We start from the raw sequence: 18,986 nt of genomic DNA, 5'->3' as shown, positions 1-18,986 counted from the left end.
TCTTTTTGTTTCCGATTTTTATTTATTCAAACCGTGCATCTCGAACGCACTGGCTCTGCCCGCAGCCCGCCTGGCTGCGGCACATGTACGAGATGGTAACGGGGTCGCACTAAACCAGAACATGTTGCGTAGCCATCGTCGTTACAGGCAGATCGTCTTATTTCTGTCTAGTTGCTCCATACCGATGAAATCGCTGGTCGGCTAAATCCTTTTCCCCCGCTTCTTTGCGGCATGCGACGCTCCTGATAAAAATTCGGCGCCAACTCAACAGTCGGTGTCGTACATGCCAATGGAGCGTGGTCATACGGCGGCCTAACTTTTCTTCTCAGATTACTCGATCGACTACTACTTTGTGCTTTCTTCATAATCGTGTACCTCGAGTTCTCGAAATACATGTCAAAAAATACTGCTTTCGTCGTTTTGGGCCCTCATTTTTTTCTCGCGTCCCCGGATAACATTTCTCTCCATGTGCCCCCCCCGGAGCAGGTTTATAGCCCATCGCGTGCTACGATAATGAAAGGGCCCTGAGTCTACGACTTATTGGGGCTTATGATAGCGGTAACGAAAATCCTCCACATCGCGCGTGAGGAAAGAAGACTGCACTAAAAGGTTACTGCTTCTTTCTTCTAGAATATGGGCTAAACGGCGGGGAAGAATAATTTAACTCGCTTCGAGGACCGACTGTGGTTCTGAGTTTCTCCAGTCGACCTCCAAAGGATTTACGGCAAGCGAGTTTGAGCTCTGCCCTGCAGAAGCCTCAAATGAATGACCAAAATTGCTCTCAAAAAATTGATCTGTTTGCACATGGCACTGATATTAATGCCTCCATAGATTCCCCCCGTGAGATTGAGATGAACCAACCGATAGTGATTTGGTGTGAACGAAAATGTGCCTAGATAAAAATATGGAAGAATAACTATGGAGCTGGTTGATTGAGTCCGGTACACATCGTAGATTGTCTGGATCACTATGTGAAATCGCCCTTGAACATTCAACTTCCACTAAATGCAAAGATGTTGGGAACGTAGCCCAGCAGCAGGAACCCCTTACCCTCCACGCCGCGTCAGAATAACCAAGAAGCGAGACCATTCCAATAAAGTAAAATCACATATTTGGAGGACGACGGGACTTGATAGCGGCAATTTCGATATCTTTGACGCGGCTGCTGTGCTCAGACCTGGAAGGGCATTGAGCGTGACAGAAAATGGACAGTCATGGGTATAATTCCTACTGTAGCAGCCTTTCCTGCAGATGCGCATTCGCTTGCGCCAACCGCGCATTTTCACTCTGAAGACCCGCATTCTCCGCTATCAAACGCGCATTTTCACTCTCCACTTCCGCCTTCGCAGCCTTTAGGTCCTCGAGGTACTTCGCCTTGAATTTATTGCTTTGGTCCAGCGCACTGAGCTTTTTCTCCATTTTGCGAATATATGACGGTGACTTTAAAGCGTCCAGTGCTTCTAGATACGAAGCAATGCTTTCCCCAGTAGTTTGGTCAACAATAAAAGGGTTGGAAGAGGTGCGTTCGAGGGGTTTAGATGTATGCGCGGGGACGTCACGTTTGAAAGTACTGCTTCCGCTCTCAAAGGCACTGGGGATGCGAGCATTCGTGCCTGAGGTCTACAAAGATTTCAATCAATCTCTCTGTAACAGCCGAGTCCAAGACCAACCGTTTGCTCCCCGCCGCTATTTTCCCGCTCCTTGCCTTTGTTCCTGGTCGGCGTTTGCGGGAAAAAGTCTGTTTCGAATGTGCTCTGGTCCGAATTGTCGATGCGGCGGCGTGATGTCTGAGGTGGAGTAAGTGGAAAGGGGATTTGGACACCCGATCGCTGATCCACGGACGCAACTCTGGGTTTCTTTGGTGTCCTCTGATCTATGTTTCTAAGACTCTGGTCCACACTCCTGGACGGACTGTTTTGTTCGAGGTCATCTTCTGGCGATGTCTCTTCCCAATCCCCGATCGTCGAGGCCTGAGAGGATTGGGAGCCAAAAAGAAATGAGCGCGTTCGGTCATTCATGGCAGTTGCATTTTGCTGGGGGCTACCATATTGTGGCGTTGAAGTGGCCTCAAGTTCTGGTTCATTTAAGGCGGCCGCTATATCTGCCATCCTCTTCCTAGGACTTTTCTGGGGTGTGCTCAATGTTCGAGCTGATTCGGCTCTCTGCCTCTGAGAAGGAGGGGGCCTCGACGATGCAGGTACAGAGGGAGATACCGAACTATGCTGTTGTGGGGGAAAAATAGGGTCATCTACCCAATCTGAGCAATTTCGCTTGAGTCACTTCCACGTGCACTAGGAGAGATCCTCACAAAAGAATCTACACCTCTCGCTCTGGATTGACCTCGAGCAAGTGTAGAACTCACTGAGCGGCAAATGTCAACCACCGATACTTGAAGACCATTTTGAACATACCGATTGGGATTTGAAGATGTTTGACTAGTCCTTCTTATTGCAGTTTCGCCATGTGGGCAACGTACTACACCATTTGCATCCATAGGACTCGTCGATTGCTGTTGGCTGAAGGACATGATGGTTCCAGTTGAATTCGAACACCCCCTATGCGATATTAATAATACATATCAGGTGACTCATTTGAATTTTGATAAGGGCTTGGCCAATGCTTGGCTGTAACTCTCCTCAACTCGTGCTTGTCGCGTTGCGGGGCTTGTTCACTATATCGGATAACGTCCACCATGGCGGACCCATCTAAAGGGAATTCTTCCTTGATCTCTGTCACCTCAAAATATGTCGCACCGTCCGACCCATCTTTGCCTGCCCTTGCCTTGCAAATAACTAGCCTTGTGGGCTCATACATGATTTGGGTTGGTGTTACGAATCAACCACCAGAATCTGTGCAGAACGCAGCCATCACTGGCATGCTTTGTAAAGATTGGGCATGTGCTATGCCCGCACCACCTGGTCATGCAGTAAGTAAATGATGTTAATAGCCAATCATACACCAACAATGGCCTGAGCGAGTTCTGGAAGGGGTTTGGACCTGCTACTTCCTTGTTCCGATCATCAAGTTCTGATGTATCTTTTTCGATGGCGCAGCGTCTTGGTAAGTGGAACCCGTTTTTCGTTCCGTTCGGATCGCCGTGTCCTTTGCTGATTTTAATCCACTGATTCCAGCGCGGAGGTTTCATCGACAGATATTCTTATCGGTTGATGTGCCTGCTACCCTGCTATCAACACAACGAGGGTCTAATCTGTTGTTTGATGCAGAGAAAGGCATAGTTGCTGCGCTCAGCAGCCTTGGAGATGAACACGGCCAAGAAGTATCCTAAATTCTGCCCTAGCACGGTTTCCATCTCTGCGTCCCCAACCAATTTGCTGCGCAAAGCATGTGCGAGGGGGCATGTCATGATTTGGTTGGCGGATTTCATGAATTCCATATAATACAAATTATGTTGTCAAATGTCGTTGGTAAGTCCTGATCTCGCCACGGAGGTAACCCTGGCCACGTGTTGTACTAGCTGGGTCTAGAGGCACTTGGATAAAACTCGTGTTGGCACGAAGTTGGCACTGTAGTAAATTTTTATGAATGAAAAGTAAAATTGATTGGGGATTCGTTGTTGAGGCCTAAGATCGATTAGCCGACCCTTAACCCCCTCACATAGTAGTGGAACCGTGTGGCACTTGGCGCTATTAGACTCATTTGTGGCCTGGGACTAACTGCCATTTATTTCCTGTCCTTGCCGTTGACGACAACGGCGACCACGAAACAACTAAACGGCCTACTATTATTTTCTGGGAGAGCAGCGGTACTAACTGTTTTCTCATAGACAGAGCATGTCGGAACCCGAACTTGCCTACATGACCAACACCAACGAAGACTTTGATCTCCCTCGCTGGCAAACTCACGCTCATCTGGAACCATTGTCTTCATCTGCCCAGGCTGCTCAGTCCGCTGCCAGAGCATCCTATCTTTATCCCAGTGCACCGCCTCCTCCACCACCACAGTCTCTCACAACTGTCGGTCAGAGATTGCCGCCCCTGCATCAATCACCTGGCTCATCTACTAGGCAGCCTCGCCTGGCTCATATCCTTGACCACGATCAACCAACGGGCATCACATCTTCATCTTTCCTTTCTACCGGTTTGAACCAGCTTTCGAGGAGTGCGTCATTGGGTGGTGGTAGTGGAGCTGGTAACGGATCTTCCAGGGCTCGTCGTCACCATCAACCAGAAGATCTCGAGGGCGCTTTCAACCTTGACGCCCAAACCGTTCCTAGTTCGAGACACATGGCTGCAACACCAAACTCCCTCTACCCATCCGGCGTTGCCTTCCACCAATCTCAACCAGGTCCCCCTCCCCCCAACAACAGTGCTTCTCCCACAGCTGTATCCAGCGAACCGTATTCAGAAATGTATTATAATGGTTCCAGTGGGAACCTGCCAAAGCGAGCTCTTACACAGCATGATCCTACCCCCCGTTCTGGACGTTCACCAATGCGTACGGGCAACTCACTCCTGGATCCATACTCTCAACAAGCCCAGTACTCCCCGTCTACCACCCCTTACCTCTACGCCTCATCATCTGATGCTCAGAGGCCTAACACTTCATCTGCCTATCATTCCCATGCCCGCGGCACCTCTCAAACCAAGGTTGAACCCTCAACGCCACCATTATCATCCCCGTACACTCCGCAGAGTGCTGCGCAGGCTGCATATGCTGCGTATGCGATGGACTCCTCCAGTCCCGCACCACACCAAAATCAGAGTCATCTATCAAGCCAAGCATCTATCAAAAGTTCCATCTCCACCCCAAATACCCCTCTGTCATTTGCTCACCCCCAGAGTCCGGCCGGCCAATACTATCAAGACCAGCCCATGGTCGTTGATCAGCCGCAGCATCGACGCCGAGCTTCTGGTTTCAGAAGAGTCCGTGATACGCGCGATCTTAGACCTTACGTAAATGCTCAGCCTTCGGGCAGGCGAATGGATGCCAACGGGGTATTTTTATCGGTGCGTGTGGTTTTAATTTGACTGCGGTCGAGCTCTGACACCCAGTGACATAGCCACTGAGACAATTGACAACCAACATCCTCGAGACGTATCACATCTGTAACCCGCAGTTCAGATACGAATCGGCGCACAATCCGCGGAGGGTGCTCACCAAGCCGAGTAAGCCCGCCCACAACGAAGGTTACGACAACGAGGATTATGATTATATTCTCTACGTCAATGATTGGCTGGGAAACGAGGATAGTCACAAGTACGTTGATGTCACATGCTCTCAGCGATACACTGAACTGTTCGCAGTCGATATCTCATTCTGGATATTCTCGGTCAAGGAACCTTTGGTCAGGTGGTGAAATGTCAGAACATGAAGACCCACGAGATCGTGGCAGTGAAAGTGGTAAAAAATAAGCCTGCGTACTTCAATCAAAGTATGATGGAAGTCACAATACTGGAACTGGTGCGTTTCTTTACGAACGATGATGAAATGATGTTCACATTACTGCCTGTAGCTCAACAATTCATGTGATCCACATGATGAGCATCATATATTGCGACTTCGCGACTCGTTCATTCATCGAAATCATTTATGCCTTGTATTTGAGCTGCTCTCATCTAACCTCTATGAGCTGATCAAGCAAAACCAATTCCAAGGATTGAGCACGCAACTCGTGAAAGTGTTTACTGCTCAGCTATTAGATGCTATGACTGTGCTCAAGGATGCACGCTTGATTCACTGCGATCTGAAACCAGAAAATATCCTACTCAAATCGTATTTTTTTCATATATTTTCCTCACATTTCCCGTACTCAATCCCTTTACCAGGCTTCAATCGCCCCAAATCAAGGTTATTGATTTTGGATCAGCGTGTCATGAACGACAGACGGTGTACACGTATATCCAGTCGCGATTTTATCGGTCGCCAGAAGTCATCCTCGGAATTCCTTACACATCTTCGATTGACATGTGGTCGTTGGGTTGCATTGCCGTGGAGCTCTTCTTGGGGCTACCGCTCTTCCCCGGAACGAGCGAGTACAATCAGATAACCCGGATCGTCGAAATGCTTGGGTGGGTATTTCGTTTCACTGGCTGGGTTATCAACATTTATTGATGCATTATCCTGTAATCACAGGATGCCTCCAACATACATGCTGGACATAGGAAAGCAGACAAAGCAGTTTTTCGACTCCTACGTAGATGTGTATGGCCAGAAGAAGTACCGCCTCAAAACCTTGGAGCAGTACTCCCGTGAGCACAACACCAAGGAACAGCCAGGGAAGCATTACTTCAAGGCGAATACGCTTCCGGAAATTGTCAACACTGCACCGATGCCGACGTTCAAGTCATCGTCTCGGCAGGGGCACGAAGTGGAAAAAGGTAAGATTAAGTGTTCTCGGCGTTTGCCTGACTTGTTCTCACGTGGCCTTGCAGAATTAAACAATCGAGCGTCATTCATCGACTTCTGCCAGGGTCTACTCAATCTCAACCCTATAGAACGATGGTCACCCCAGCAGGCTAGGATGCACCCTTTTATCACCGGTGAAAAGTTCACTAAGCCTTTCCAAGTTTGTCATCTTATCCATCGATCTTCTCAAAAAAATTTACTGACAGATCATTACAGCCTAATGGACACACCGCTGCCCAGATTACACAGTTGCCATCCACGTCAGGCAATGCAGACCCGAAGCGGCCATACGGTGGTCTTGTTCCACAGCAGCCCAAAGGCACCAGAGCATTCCAGGATGCAGCGTCATACAACCAGCAGCTTGCTCAACATCAAGCTTACACTGCGCAGGCGCAAGCCGCATCTCAGGCGGCCAACAATGTATTCCGTAACCCGTACATAACGCAGCAGCAGCAGCCACCTGCTTCTCAGACACAGCAGCCTCAGCAGCAGCCACCTCCTCCGCCATTGTCCTACCAGCCACCACAGGATGCATCTGCGCCGTCGTCATTTCCAGCTCAACAGCCGCAGCAGCAACACACCTTCTCGACATCGCAGCCTGCACAGCTCAGTGCCCTCAACCCTGCTGGTGCTAGCTACTCACAAGGGACAGGAATCAGCGTAACCGGGATGCTCAACCCCAACCCACCCGCTACCTCACACTACCCCCCACCCCATGCACGCGCACGGGCCAATACTATCAACCATAACGACATGATTCCTCCTGCGCTGGCGCGGCTGCAGCATATGAACCAAGATGCGATAGCCGGACGGAACGCACTGACACCTGTGCTCAACCGGGATGATGCCATGCGCGAATGGGAAAGGCGGCAGGCGGGCAAGCCGAGCGCAGCGCAGCCGTACCCTCAGCTCGAATATCTGCAACAACAGGCTGAGCTTGCTGCTGCAAACGGCATGTCTGGGTGGGGTGCATCCACCCGTTACCCCCCGCCGCCTTCTAAGTTATCGCACTCCTACCAACCCACAATTATAGTGGACGATGATCGAAGGGAGACTGTCATGTCGAATGTCCGGACTGCTGCACGCAGCGATACGGTTGCGAGCGGGTACAATCCCAACGCTATGGTGACTAGTCCGACGCAGGCATATGCAGGGAACCCTGCTGGTACCGGCGCGCGGTACCCCACAGCATTCCCTTCACAACAGCAGGCGCCGAATCCACCTTTCGACCCGCTGACTCAGCGGACAGATATCGGGGCGCTTTACGTTCCGATGCAGCCTGAGCAATATCAGTCCTATGGGGGAGGTAGTGCGGCTCAGGGACCTAGTATGTCATCCTCAAGGCAAGCTACTCAGACGTCACAACCGGGTCCACAATCCTTTTATGGGCCAAGTGTGGCTTCGGCCGTACAAGCTCCGCCGCAGGCAGCTCAACGGAACCCGTTCAATGCGAGTGACACGCCGCAACAGCCAAAGGAGGCGAGAAGACTGAGCGGGATGGATATTTGGTCGCGATGAATGCTGGTTAATAATGTGATCCCCCTCTTCTTTCTATGCGATGACTTCTACTCAATTGCGACCGGTGCTAGTACGATGTGCTTCCAACCAATTTTTGTGCTTTTTTTCTCAGGCATTCTTGCAACTCTGCCCCATTTACCAAGACATCTTCTATGTGTTTTCTGTCTCGCATCATTCAATATTCAGGGCATTTATCATTTTATGGTCACTGGTTTGGCAACGCTATACAAAACCCCCGATGGATGTGACATACTATGCTCCAGTACAACACACGTACAGTTCGTCATATCCATCAAGGAACTCGAAATACGAAGCTTCGGTCACTCAATGGTACCCGCTGATAACAAATTGAGTTTGCCACAGAAGGCAACATAAAAATGGGTATTCGTGGACTATGCCGTGGTTTGGAAGGTTTGGATTGACGGTTCCTAAATCACATCCCTCGCTACGCTATCGCTAGCAATATTAAGGCTCCTTTGAAGTTTGAACCCTACACTAGTGTCGCCACCTACTTTGGCAGCCGGATAAGTAAGTCCATAAAGTCCTCGGTATTATATGCGCTTACGATGTATATGTTCCCTCTCGGAGTGTGATGTGGATGTGGCTGCAAGTTATCCATAAGTTCGCGAGTGAACGTGATCCCCTGAAACCGTAAATTACACTATACGGGTGCCAATATGTTTTGAGTGCATTCTGCGTCTTGTCTGGCTATCTTCTCGAGATGGGATAATTTTGTAAAACCTTTGTAAAGGCCAGCCGTGACGTCAATAATTTACACCTCGCTGCGAGCCTCATCGTAAGGCTAGAGTAATCTATCTCTTCCTTCTAGCTTGCGCCACTCAGGGCCGACTGGAGTCGTGCGCTTGTGGGTGGGGACTGTTTGATCTTTCCAGGTTTTCCTTCAAACGTGGTATGTCATTTGCACCTTGGTTGTAATATGGCTTTTATCCCGTCACGTCTCTGCACGCGGAGGCAGCCGTCCAGATCGAACGACATGCAAGGACAACAAGGTAAACTTTCTACCGTGCAATCTATGGCCCACGTTCATTTGTCTTCCAATTCTTCCAGCGTATCCACGAGGAGCACGATACACGTCCAGATATCATGATATGTAACATATTGCTCTCGCCGCATGCTTAACACGACCACAACAGTTATCTGTGGCAAACATGGCAGTCCCCCTACTCATCAGCTTTATCTCGTGCAGAGAGTGGTCCGGAGCAGCACATATGACGCTGCGTCTCCCTTCTTCTATATCGCAATGTACTTCTTGATAGATTCTGGCTCCGCAATTGAATATTAGCCCTTCTACTTACTCTGGTTCTGTAAGATACATGATCCAGTCAATATTCTTTCAGCTGATACTGCTTGCCGTATTGAGTTCATTATCTTGCCAGCTGTGGTGCTTGGCGTCTTGCTAGAATGGAGTTTCCGACGATTTATGAAAATCTGCCAGCGCAACGACGCCCCGGCTGCCGGTCCTTCTGTTTCGTTGTACGTACTCTGGCCTTAATGCTGGGTTCTGACGACCTCCTGGCAGATCACCTTGCACAACGGCATTGTCTTGGACAGTTTATTTAACCGCCGCATCGATTCGTCGACTTCTTGTTCGAGGCCCCTGCCTTCGTTACGACGCCGCCAGGACACCCTTGGATAATTTATCATGCACTCCGTTGTTCTGTATGCAACCAGATCCCACAGCTAACCTGTGTATTCATTTTATTTACGAACCGCGGATAAGTTCGAGTTCGAGGGATCAAATCGATCAAAGCTGTGGTGCTGAAGGCGGCCGTGTGGTCGATGTTCATGAATTTTGCCGAAGAATGCGACCGGAACGGACATCAGCAACAGCTACTTACTAAGTCCGCGTACTTATCGACGGAGAGTCATCGTGTAGTCTCCCCTAGTCAGACCTATTGAATAAAGATAGGCGTTCCTTCGTATTAGGGCGAAGTCGTCGAAGACAAGTTCGGGTATAGAGTGGTTGGATAAAATATATTCTCCAGATCCCGAGATCGCCCTCTGTACAAAGCCATAAGGCAACAACCAAAGTTGGCATATCCTAGAGCGGTATTAATTTTTGCTTGTGCTCGCCGTCTCCCGGATGAAGTTCCAAATCGATCGTAACTGTGTTATCTGTTGGACGGACCGACGTATGCAGGAGAACCATTCAAGTTGATTCTGATTCTCATGCTCGTCAGGGAGTTTGTTGAACCAGTTCAACAGAATATTCAACGAGTATACGATAGAGCTGTGGAGTTTCAGGCGGCCTCGGAGCATGAGTCGCCGACTCCTGGGCTTGAGCGCTGTAATGAAAAATGACCAGCTGTAAAATATCATTAGTAAGACTGGTCACTGAATTGAGCACGGTGCCACGGCGGCCGTACCTATACTACTAATTTATGGTTGTCGGTGACCAGCTGTAGTCTCGGGAAGCTTCGGAAGGGGTCGGTCGGACACAACGGCGGGGTCAGTAACCTCGAGGACGATGAGCATCTACTAGAATTATTAGTGACTTCCACTCTTCTACTTCCAAACTTGCGTCAAGGTTAGACGCTTAAGTATAGCTGGTGCGGTTACTCACCTGGCCGTGACGTTGTGTCCACTATCATTGGTCTGCCAGGTTCATGGCAACCTACTTATAGTAAGCGACCTGTCACGTATTATTATTATCATCACCAACCGTGTCTACCCAATTTGTTCCGTACTCATCGTCCAGCACAGCACAGTGCAGAAGTGTTGTCTGTTTCTATCATCTAGGTATTGTCTAGCGTCTCTTGACTATAGAAATGCTATCGAAACGAGTTGTCGCTGCTGCTCGCAGTCGTGCATTTTTCGCTAGTAGAGGTGCTCAATACACTGCTGTATCATTCTCGCAAGGATGGCGCGTGTTCTCTGTTTTTCTTTCTGTTGTTAACATCGCTGACTTGAACGACTATTTTCTTGTATGTATAGGAAAGTCGCCAACTATATCAGACGCGCACAGTTGCATTCCAAGACCGTAAAGGTCCCACAGATGGCCGAGTCTATTTCCGAGGGCACACTACGATCATGGTCAAAGCAGGTTGGGGATACCGTCGAGGTCGACGAGGAGGTTGCGACCATTGAGACGGATAAGGCGGGTATCAGCTCATTGGCGCCTCTGAAAGCATTAATCATTCCTCACCAGATTGACGTCAGTGTCAATGCGCCTACAGCAGGGAAGATTGTGGAGTTGCTTGCAAAGGAGGAAGACACTGTCAGTGTTGGTCAGGACCTCTTCATAATTGCACCTGGCGAAGGCGGTGGTAAGCCCTGTGTAACTTACGTGACATGCTACTTCATCACATTTTCACATGGCTCTAGCATCTGCTGCTCCTGTGGAGCAGAAGACAGATCCTGAAGAACCTAAGGATCAGCAACTGGACAAGACGATACCAGAGCCGCGTGCACCATCAGCTGCTGACAAGCAGAGTGGCGGCATCTCTCCAGAAGGACCCAAAGAGTCCAAGAAGGAGGTGAAGAAGCAGGATTCGAAACCAAAGGAAGACAAGTCGAAAGCACCTCCTCCTGCGCCAAAGGCCCCTGGTAATCGGGGTGAGACAAGAGTATGCAGCATTGCTATGCCTGTTTTGGTAATGTTGACGTGCTTCCTCCCTTAGGTTAAGATGAACCGTATGCGCCTGCGCATTGCCGAGCGTTTGAAGGAATCGCAAAACGCTGCCGCTTCACTCACGACCTTCAATGAGATCGACATGTCCTCTCTCATGGAGATGCGGAAGAAGTACAAGGACGAAGTGCTCAAACAACACGATGTCAAGCTCGGCTTCATGAGCGCGTTCGCTCGTGCGTGCGCTCTGGCGCTCAAAGAGATTCCTGCTGCAAATGCATCCATCGAGGGCGACGAGATTGTCTACCATGACTTTGTTGACCTGAGTGTTGCTGTCGCGACGCCCAAGGGCTTAGTCACCCCTGTGGTGAGGAATGCTGAGGGCATGGGCTTTGTTGAAATCGAAAAGGAGATTGCTGCTCTCGGAAACAAGGCAAGCACTGTATATATCGTATTCTCCTGCAGTTTACCTATTGTCTTCAGGCCAGGGATGGTAAATTGACTCTCGAGGATATGGCAGGAGGCACTTTTACCATGTGAGTTTCATTGATTCTCAATCCAAACTAATACTAATTTTGCACGCTTAGTTCCAATGGTGGTGTCTTTGGCTCATTGTACGGAACGCCCATCATCAACTTGCCACAATCTGCTGTACTCGGCATGCACACGATCAAGGACAAACCTGTCGTTGTAAACGGCCAGATCGTCATCCGACCCATCATGGTCGTTGCTCTCACCTATGACCACAGACTACTCGATGGTCGGGAGGCAGTCACGTTCCTAGGTTTGTACTCTCTCCGTTATTATATCTCACGTGACCGTTATCTGACGCGTTGTCGTTTGCAGTGAAGGTCCGCGACTACATTGAGGACCCTCGGAAAATGCTTCTTGCATTGAGCTGAGCTTTCCTTGGCAATTGTTTCATGTTTTTATTTATTCCATTCGTGATGTACCTACATTGAACACCAGGCCATAATTGAACTCATCCACAAGGAATCACTAATATTCCAGCCTCTGGATGACTCATGAGGCTCTGATAATTTGCACAAAGTTAAGGAGTGATGTACCTTTGTTTATTGATTCCCTTTCACTTCTGTATTCGCTTGTATTTATTGTCAACGTTGTTGACCACAATACAGCAAGTACTCGGTCACTGAGCGTGCACGAAGCAAACCTAAAGTATCAGCTAAGTACGATGAACGTGGCACTCGAGGGTCACGTGGTCAGGGTCGGGCAAAACAACTCTTCGAACGATACCAACAACTGTAAATCTAGAGGACAACCGTTATTCCTATCAGCTCGTCCCGTAGGTGTATTGTTTATCAAGTCTCTACAGCGAGCCTGCCAATTGCAACAGACAGGATTCAAGGTGCCAAGTAACGACCATAAAATGTCCAGTACCCGCTCACGAGGTAAGTAACGCGACAATAAACTTGAAACTTGGAAATTAACCTAGTGGATATGGTTTACAGGACCCTCTCTTGTTGTGCGATTCTATTTAATTGCATTCAATGCATTATCCGCAGCAGGATGGGCCTATGTCATTTACCTCGCTCTTGCCGTATTCAGAGGTCAACGCGCTTCAAGTTCAGTACACGACTTCTTCAAACCACTTGCTTCATACGTGCCGACTTCAATCGTAGCATTATTGACACCACAGCCTAAAGCAACCAACAGTTTCTCCACAACTCTCGCATATTTCTTGCATTCATACATCCCCGCAACATACGAATCCACGTTCTCTGCCCTTGCACCTGTGCAGTCGCTTGCCACCCTTGAAATATTGCATGTCCTTTTTGGATTTGTGCGGTCCCCGCTCCCGACAACTGTCGTCCAGGTCTCATCGCGTCTCATCCTGGTCTGGGGAATCGTCGAGCGCTTTCCCAATACTCACTCGAACCCAGTCTATACCACTATGATCCTTGCTTGGGCGCTGACCGAAGTGCCACGCTATGCATACTACGCGCTCTCGCTTGCAGGTTGCGGCGTGCCTTCATGGCTGACATGGATGCGCTATTCCACATTTTATGTCCTGTATCCCATCGGCGCAGGAAGCGAGGCTCTAGTCATGTTGAGCACCATTTCAGAGTGGAGCAATGGCAAGTGGGCAGTGTGGAGCACCGAGGACTGGGTCAAGGCAGGTTTGGTAGCAATTTGGGTGCCTGGTAAGTTGTGCATGTTATTTTGCATTTGGTCGCTGACTCCTGGTTCTCGTAGGACTGTGGGTGATGTATTCCCATATGATGCGCATGCGCCGCAAGGTGCTTGGTGTCGGTAAGGGCCAGAAGTTGGGATCAAAGCCCAAAGACAGGCTCAAGGCGGAATGAGAGGTGCCATGGATACAAAATGTCACCAACTATTCGCAATGCCCTGGAACCACTTACCTTACGATATTATCACACCTAGAATCATCCCCCACTACTTGTGTAGTGCAACCCAGTATGTGCAATTCATCTAGGGTGGGCTGGATATATTGCGTTGTACACGCAGACCCGTACAGGTATACAGAGAATTGTGTAGGCAATGTGGTTTGGTTTTATTAAAATTCGCTTAAAGTTCTGGCTAACGAGTTAGCGGCAGCAGCAGCATATTGCCTGTCGTACAACCAATGTATGACTTCAGCTAAATGCAGTGTTGTCTTGACCTTTTTTTACATTCTGATCTGGGCTGGAAGGTCAGCTCAGTCTGATATGTTAGTGAAGCGCTGTTCAATTCTGGGGCAGTGGCAAGTTACCTGTTATCTGACCTGACTAACTCGTTGATATGAATCTTACCTGCCTAATGTCTGGCTTCAGTGAAATACGGTGTTGCCACTACCCTTTCTTTCAATGCAGGTGTTTAATCTGGGCTGGCGGGTCAGCTCAGGACTGGAGCACACTATTAGTCCGGATTGGAATTTTATGCTAATGGATTTAAAAGACCTGCTTCACCTTCAGTTCCATCGGGTTTTCTTCATCCTTTACTTTCTCCACTACCATGCTTCCCCGCTTCCCCGTTTCCTTTCTCTTCCCGACTGTAGGCGTGTTGGGCTCTCCCGTGTATGACATGATGTTTTATCCCCCAATGTACATGCGGGATCCCTTTGGAACGTTCAACCACACCCATGACTTGGTCACCTCGACTGTCGTCCCAGTCTTCAATGTCCAGCCTGTGGTGAGCTTCTGTCTCATAAACCTTTCTACGGGACTAACTTGTATACCCAGATGGCCGAGATAGAAGCCCTCCAAATAAAATACCAGAACGCTCTTGATTTTTTGACCGGCAAGAACCTCGTGGCGCTACCAGATGCACTTTCAGATCCCGGGCTCGATGCGCTGTCAGACGCGGCGTTCACCGATACGACAAGCGACCTATCCGGTTTTGTGTTGTTCGGATCAACCACAATATCGCAGCAGGCAAACATGAGCTTTTCTGCGATGGATGCCGCTGCTCAGAGTGCGACTGATCCCCTGACGGATGAGATACAGAGGGCCATCCATGTCCCGTTCTACGGCCCACTTGAATTTGGGAAGAAGTCACAACAGCTTTCGGTGGCCTTTGACACATGTTCTGCAGATCTCTGGATTCCTGTGGGCTGCGGCGATTGCGTGACCCCGCAATATAACGCCGCTGCGAGTTCAACCTACAGGACTACAGGGAATGTGTTCAATGTGAATTATGTGCGTCTCCCTCCCGTTATCTCAGTGCTGGGTTGATGTTGTTGGGCAGGAGGGCTTCAGCTATGCGGAAGGAACTCTTGCGTACGATACGATCGGCATGGGCGGCTTAAAGGTCAACAGCCAATATTTTGGTGCTGTCACTGATGTGTCGAGTAACTTCGATTCCGACCGGATCTCTGGGTGTCTCGGGCTCGGTTTCAGCTCCATCGCGACGTCAGGGAAGCCAACGTTCTTCGAGAACCTAATCATGCAGGAAAAGATCGAAGCACCATTCTTCTCTGTGCATTTAACGAGAGGAAAGGCAAGCGGGTCGAAGGTACGTGGCGTACTATCGTTCATATAACCGTAATCGAGAAGAATTTTTTTAGATAACTCTGGGTGGTTACGACATTTCCAAGGCGGTAGGACCTCTGACATGGGTCTCAGTTATTTCCAAGGTTGATCTTCCCGCGCCTTGAATCACCCTGTCTAACTGGTTTTTATTGGCAGACCTACTGGACAGTGCATTTCGACGGAGCTGTTGTCGAAGGGAACTACGTCTCTGGTAACGTCGATGCGGTAAGGTTCAACTCATCAGCCGGAAATTCACTCAGGTTCACCTCATTTCATATGAACAGGTGATTGACACAGGTTCTAGTTTTATATACGTTTCACAGACATTGGCAAATCTGATCTACGCCAATGTCAGTCTCTCGCTATTTGCTTCCCTCGCCACCTTGCTGACAAGTCGTAGATACTCGGGGCTGGCCCCGCAGCAAACTACAGCTCCGGCTTCTTCTCCTTCCCGTGCGACTCCAACCCCACGATTTCATTCTCGCTTGGTGGGCACGACTTCGGAATCAGTATCCAGGACTTTAAGCTCGGACAAGATGGGTATGGGTCAACGTAAGTCAGCGTGTATTCATATAATGTACGTCGCCTGAACCAGCGCAGAAACTGCATTGGTGGGATCATTGGCCTGGACGATGCATTCATGGAAGGAATTGTCATCATCGGTGAGTTGTTTGGGTATTCGGTTCGTTTTCTTGGATGTTTTGCTGATGTCGCGTGCTGCAGGGCATGCATTTATGAGATCATGTGAGTAGTGCCTTATTACATGGTATTTGATCTGGAACACTCGTGACTGTAATTGTCTAGGGTACTCGGTATTTGACTACTCGCACGGGGCGCGGGTGGGTTTCGCGCCTAGCATCAATAATGCACAGTAAAATATTTTGTATGATTGATACCTATGGTTATATAACGTGTCTTTGGTTTAGAAGAGATGATAGTAAGTATTATTCCTTCGACAGAAATCTGGAGTACACCAGCTTTCTGAGTGTTTGAAAGGGGAGCATTGATGCCAGTTTCCTGGGAATGCACCACCCATACAGGATTGTGTGGTTTATGAATGTGTACAAGCCTTCAGAGGAAGAAAAGAAATTGAGGAATTTGTGAGACAGTGGAGTCAGGGACTGGTGCTTGCTGTTGTACAGACAAAGACATGATGGCCCTATCATATGCTACCATATACTGGTGACTATGCGCCCAAAAACCCGACTCCTTTTTTGGTACAAGACCATCAAAGCGTCCATGATACATGTACATGGGTCCAAGCTGATGTGGAACTAGTACCACAGCCTAGTTCTACCCTTCCCGGCAGTTCTTTCTCATTACATGTGACGGTGTGACCAGCATATCTAGCCAACCAGCCCCCCGAAGGATGATGTCTGCTCACAGAACCTGTAAGTTTCGTGCACAGCCCTTTAATGGCAAACCAGGCACATCATGGTCGTCACCGTCGCCATTGGCGCCATCAGTGAAGCTCTTCATGAAGCCTGACTTAATGAGAGCCCTGTTACACACTCAAATAGGTCTGTTATGCGGAGCCCTAAGAGGGGCTAGTGATGGACGGGTCCGGTTTGGTCCAGTTCTCTGGCAAATCCTGGGAACCGAGAACCGAACCATAGGTTCGGTTCTCCCCAAAAACAGAACCGTGGACCGGACCATCGGTTCAGTCCAATAACGGTCCAGTTCCAGTTCATCAAGGGTCCGAACCCTGAACCGGACCATCGAAATAACCCAAAAAAAATTCATTTTGGCCAAGACGTAGAGTAGTGCAAAATAGTAGCTATACAACAAAGAGAAAATAAAACTACTCGCTATCTTCATCTGCATCATCATGGAGGGCAGCAATCAGTGCATCCAAGTGCTGCTCGGCATCACTGGCGGCGGAGATATGACCATTGCAGTACGCACTCTTCAACAACTGCAAGCTCTCAAACACGTCTGTTTTGAGACGGTTCCGTCGCTTGGTTCCCGTCAATCCGCCACTCGAAAAGGCACGTTCTGAGGGTGTAGAAGAGTGTCGTCAATGATGCGTGCCGCCGATCAATAGTAAAGCCTGATGAGCAAAATAAGTTGAGCTTGTTACCATGGTCGACAGAGTGTCAAGCAACTTGAATCACGTGAACCAGCACATCGAACTTAGATGCGGCCAGATATGTCTTTATTTCATTTCAAAGGTACAACTAATGCGATCTTCTCTGCCGGTCTGATATATCAACGTGGTTCGAACCTGTTCGAACCTGTTCGAACAGGTTCAGCAATTCCTACAGGTCATCGAACCGGGAACTGGACCGACGGTTCGGTTCCTCTCATTGGCCGAACCTTGGACTGGACTTCGGTCAAGTTCATAACGGTTCGAGTTCGAACCACGGTTCTGAACTGGACTCGGCCACCACTAAGAGGGGCATCGTCCGCTAACGTTCGTGACGTAACTGGAAGGATCCGGTATAGCGAGTGAGACTGGCAACGCCGAGTCGGCAGATATCACAGACGCGCATGTCACGTGGCTTCTAAGACGGATGTCTTTGAAGTCACTGAAGTCAAGGTAAGGACTGTCTTGTCTGAACAATGACTGTTGATCGAGGTAGACTTAGATGCAACAAGCACCTAAGAAAGTCGTACTAGAGACAAGAGCTGAGAGGCTCTTGAAGGAAGTAGTTTCGAGGGAAGATTGAGTATATTCAAGTTAGGGAATCTAATACAGGATGACCAATGTAGAGACTCATGCCTCTCATTGGGTGATATGGCAGTTTTCACTAGGGAGTACATGGCACAAACTTGAAGCATCACTCTGCATGCTATCTGCAGCTATTCCTATATGAGGCGCAGCTTTCCTGTGCAACACGCAACATGCGCGCACACTTCCCGCGCTTCACGATGTATATGCGCGCGCGCTTTCCCGCGCTTGAGCGCCCTATAGCGCCAGCCATCTGGAAGCATCCATCCACTGTCCACCAAGCTCTCTAGTGCGTATATTTCCATTTATCTTAATTGCATATCGTTCCACCTTTATTTTTATCATGGACCCTTACTTACATATATCTTTACATACCTTACTCGGTAGCACTTCGGCTCCGCATGACAGCACTTAGGCGCCATACATAAGCACCAGTAGTACATACCAGAGAGTAGTTTAGCAACCCCCATGTTCATACCTCACAACTCAGCTTAGTTGGAATCTCTCCCTAGAAAGTAGCACTTACATTCCATATCTCTATATATGTGCGCTCGCCTGCGCTTTCCTGCGCTTCGCATCAGCCAACCAGTAGCCCCTACTTCTAGATCCTTGCTGCACTTGCTTCCCCTTTAGGGTCGAATGCACTTGTCGTGTCAAGTATAGCAGACTAGGCAACGCGCGACCTCACAACATTTATAGATACAGTCAGGAGCATCATTTGTTCCTCTCAGTATCGTTGAACCTTCAACTGGAGCCCACCGCGAGGGGAACAGTCAGCAAGATCTAGTTCTACGCACCCTTGCACTTAGCACCATTTAGCGCATATAGGTCAATCTCTTTGCATTTTCAC

General features: G+C 49.1%; 7 protein-coding genes across 7 annotated transcripts; 6 read left to right on the top strand and 1 right to left on the bottom strand.

Annotated features, from left to right (window-relative positions):
• Positions 1 to 846: 846 nt before the first annotated feature.
• HD556DRAFT_1344098 (uncharacterized protein) lies at positions 847 to 2,625 on the bottom strand. The gene is made up of 5 exons (XM_041302189.1): positions 2,412 to 2,625; positions 2,309 to 2,361; positions 1,671 to 2,257; positions 1,232 to 1,620; positions 847 to 1,177 (listed from the first exon to the last, which is right to left on the bottom strand). Exons 1-5 carry the CDS (start codon positions 2,525 to 2,527, stop codon positions 1,105 to 1,107), a joined length of 1,218 nt encoding a protein of 405 aa, XP_041163897.1. The 5' UTR covers positions 2,528 to 2,625; the 3' UTR covers positions 847 to 1,104.
• Positions 2,626 to 3,579, top strand: HD556DRAFT_1344095 (uncharacterized protein). Its single transcript, XM_041302188.1, has 3 exons — positions 2,626 to 2,926; positions 2,988 to 3,060; positions 3,132 to 3,579. Exons 1-3 carry the CDS (start codon positions 2,693 to 2,695, stop codon positions 3,284 to 3,286), a joined length of 462 nt encoding a protein of 153 aa, XP_041163896.1. The 5' UTR covers positions 2,626 to 2,692; the 3' UTR covers positions 3,287 to 3,579.
• Positions 3,580 to 4,367: 788 nt separating this feature from the next.
• HD556DRAFT_1197730 (uncharacterized protein) lies at positions 4,368 to 4,664 on the top strand (the record flags this gene model as incomplete). Its single annotated transcript, XM_041296314.1, has 1 exon — positions 4,368 to 4,664. A coding segment is annotated over one exon (297 nt), but the record flags the coding sequence as incomplete, so codon positions are not given.
• A 168-nt stretch (positions 4,665 to 4,832) lies between these two features.
• HD556DRAFT_1231191 (kinase-like domain-containing protein) lies at positions 4,833 to 7,884 on the top strand (the record flags this gene model as incomplete). Its single annotated transcript, XM_041297412.1, has 8 exons — positions 4,833 to 4,967; positions 5,021 to 5,217; positions 5,265 to 5,421; positions 5,474 to 5,733; positions 5,787 to 6,029; positions 6,094 to 6,338; positions 6,393 to 6,526; positions 6,583 to 7,884. The coding sequence occupies 8 exons, from the start codon at positions 4,833 to 4,835 to the stop codon at positions 7,882 to 7,884; spliced, it is 2,673 nt and encodes an 890-aa protein (XP_041163894.1).
• Positions 7,885 to 10,673: 2,789 nt separating this feature from the next.
• On the top strand, positions 10,674 to 12,643 carry HD556DRAFT_1454668 (uncharacterized protein; the record flags this gene model as incomplete). Its single annotated transcript, XM_041308106.1, has 7 exons — positions 10,674 to 10,774; positions 10,840 to 11,180; positions 11,230 to 11,471; positions 11,526 to 11,915; positions 11,957 to 12,009; positions 12,061 to 12,257; positions 12,320 to 12,643. The coding sequence occupies 7 exons, from the start codon at positions 10,674 to 10,676 to the stop codon at positions 12,373 to 12,375; spliced, it is 1,380 nt and encodes a 459-aa protein (XP_041163893.1). The 3' UTR covers positions 12,376 to 12,643.
• Positions 12,644 to 12,700: 57 nt separating this feature from the next.
• On the top strand, positions 12,701 to 14,117 carry HD556DRAFT_1265637 (PTPLA-domain-containing protein). Its single transcript, XM_041299103.1, has 3 exons — positions 12,701 to 12,885; positions 12,946 to 13,638; positions 13,691 to 14,117. Exons 1-3 carry the CDS (start codon positions 12,864 to 12,866, stop codon positions 13,798 to 13,800), a joined length of 825 nt encoding a protein of 274 aa, XP_041163892.1. The 5' UTR covers positions 12,701 to 12,863; the 3' UTR covers positions 13,801 to 14,117.
• Positions 14,118 to 14,367: 250 nt separating this feature from the next.
• On the top strand, positions 14,368 to 16,531 carry HD556DRAFT_1265634 (acid protease). Its single transcript, XM_041299102.1, has 10 exons — positions 14,368 to 14,626; positions 14,677 to 15,132; positions 15,185 to 15,448; positions 15,501 to 15,569; positions 15,622 to 15,690; positions 15,750 to 15,815; positions 15,866 to 16,017; positions 16,066 to 16,127; positions 16,189 to 16,209; positions 16,270 to 16,531. The coding sequence occupies exons 1-10, from the start codon at positions 14,450 to 14,452 to the stop codon at positions 16,338 to 16,340; spliced, it is 1,407 nt and encodes a 468-aa protein (XP_041163891.1). The 5' UTR covers positions 14,368 to 14,449; the 3' UTR covers positions 16,341 to 16,531.
• The last annotated feature ends 2,455 nt before the right edge of the window (positions 16,532 to 18,986 follow it).

Source organism: Suillus plorans (assembly GCF_016647745.1).
Source record: "Suillus plorans strain S12 chromosome Unknown HD556scaffold_10, whole genome shotgun sequence".
Taxonomy (NCBI): Eukaryota; Fungi; Basidiomycota; class Agaricomycetes; order Boletales; family Suillaceae; genus Suillus; species Suillus plorans.
Note: the sequence above shows the minus strand (reverse complement) of the source record. Positions and strands in the feature narration are given on the sequence as shown.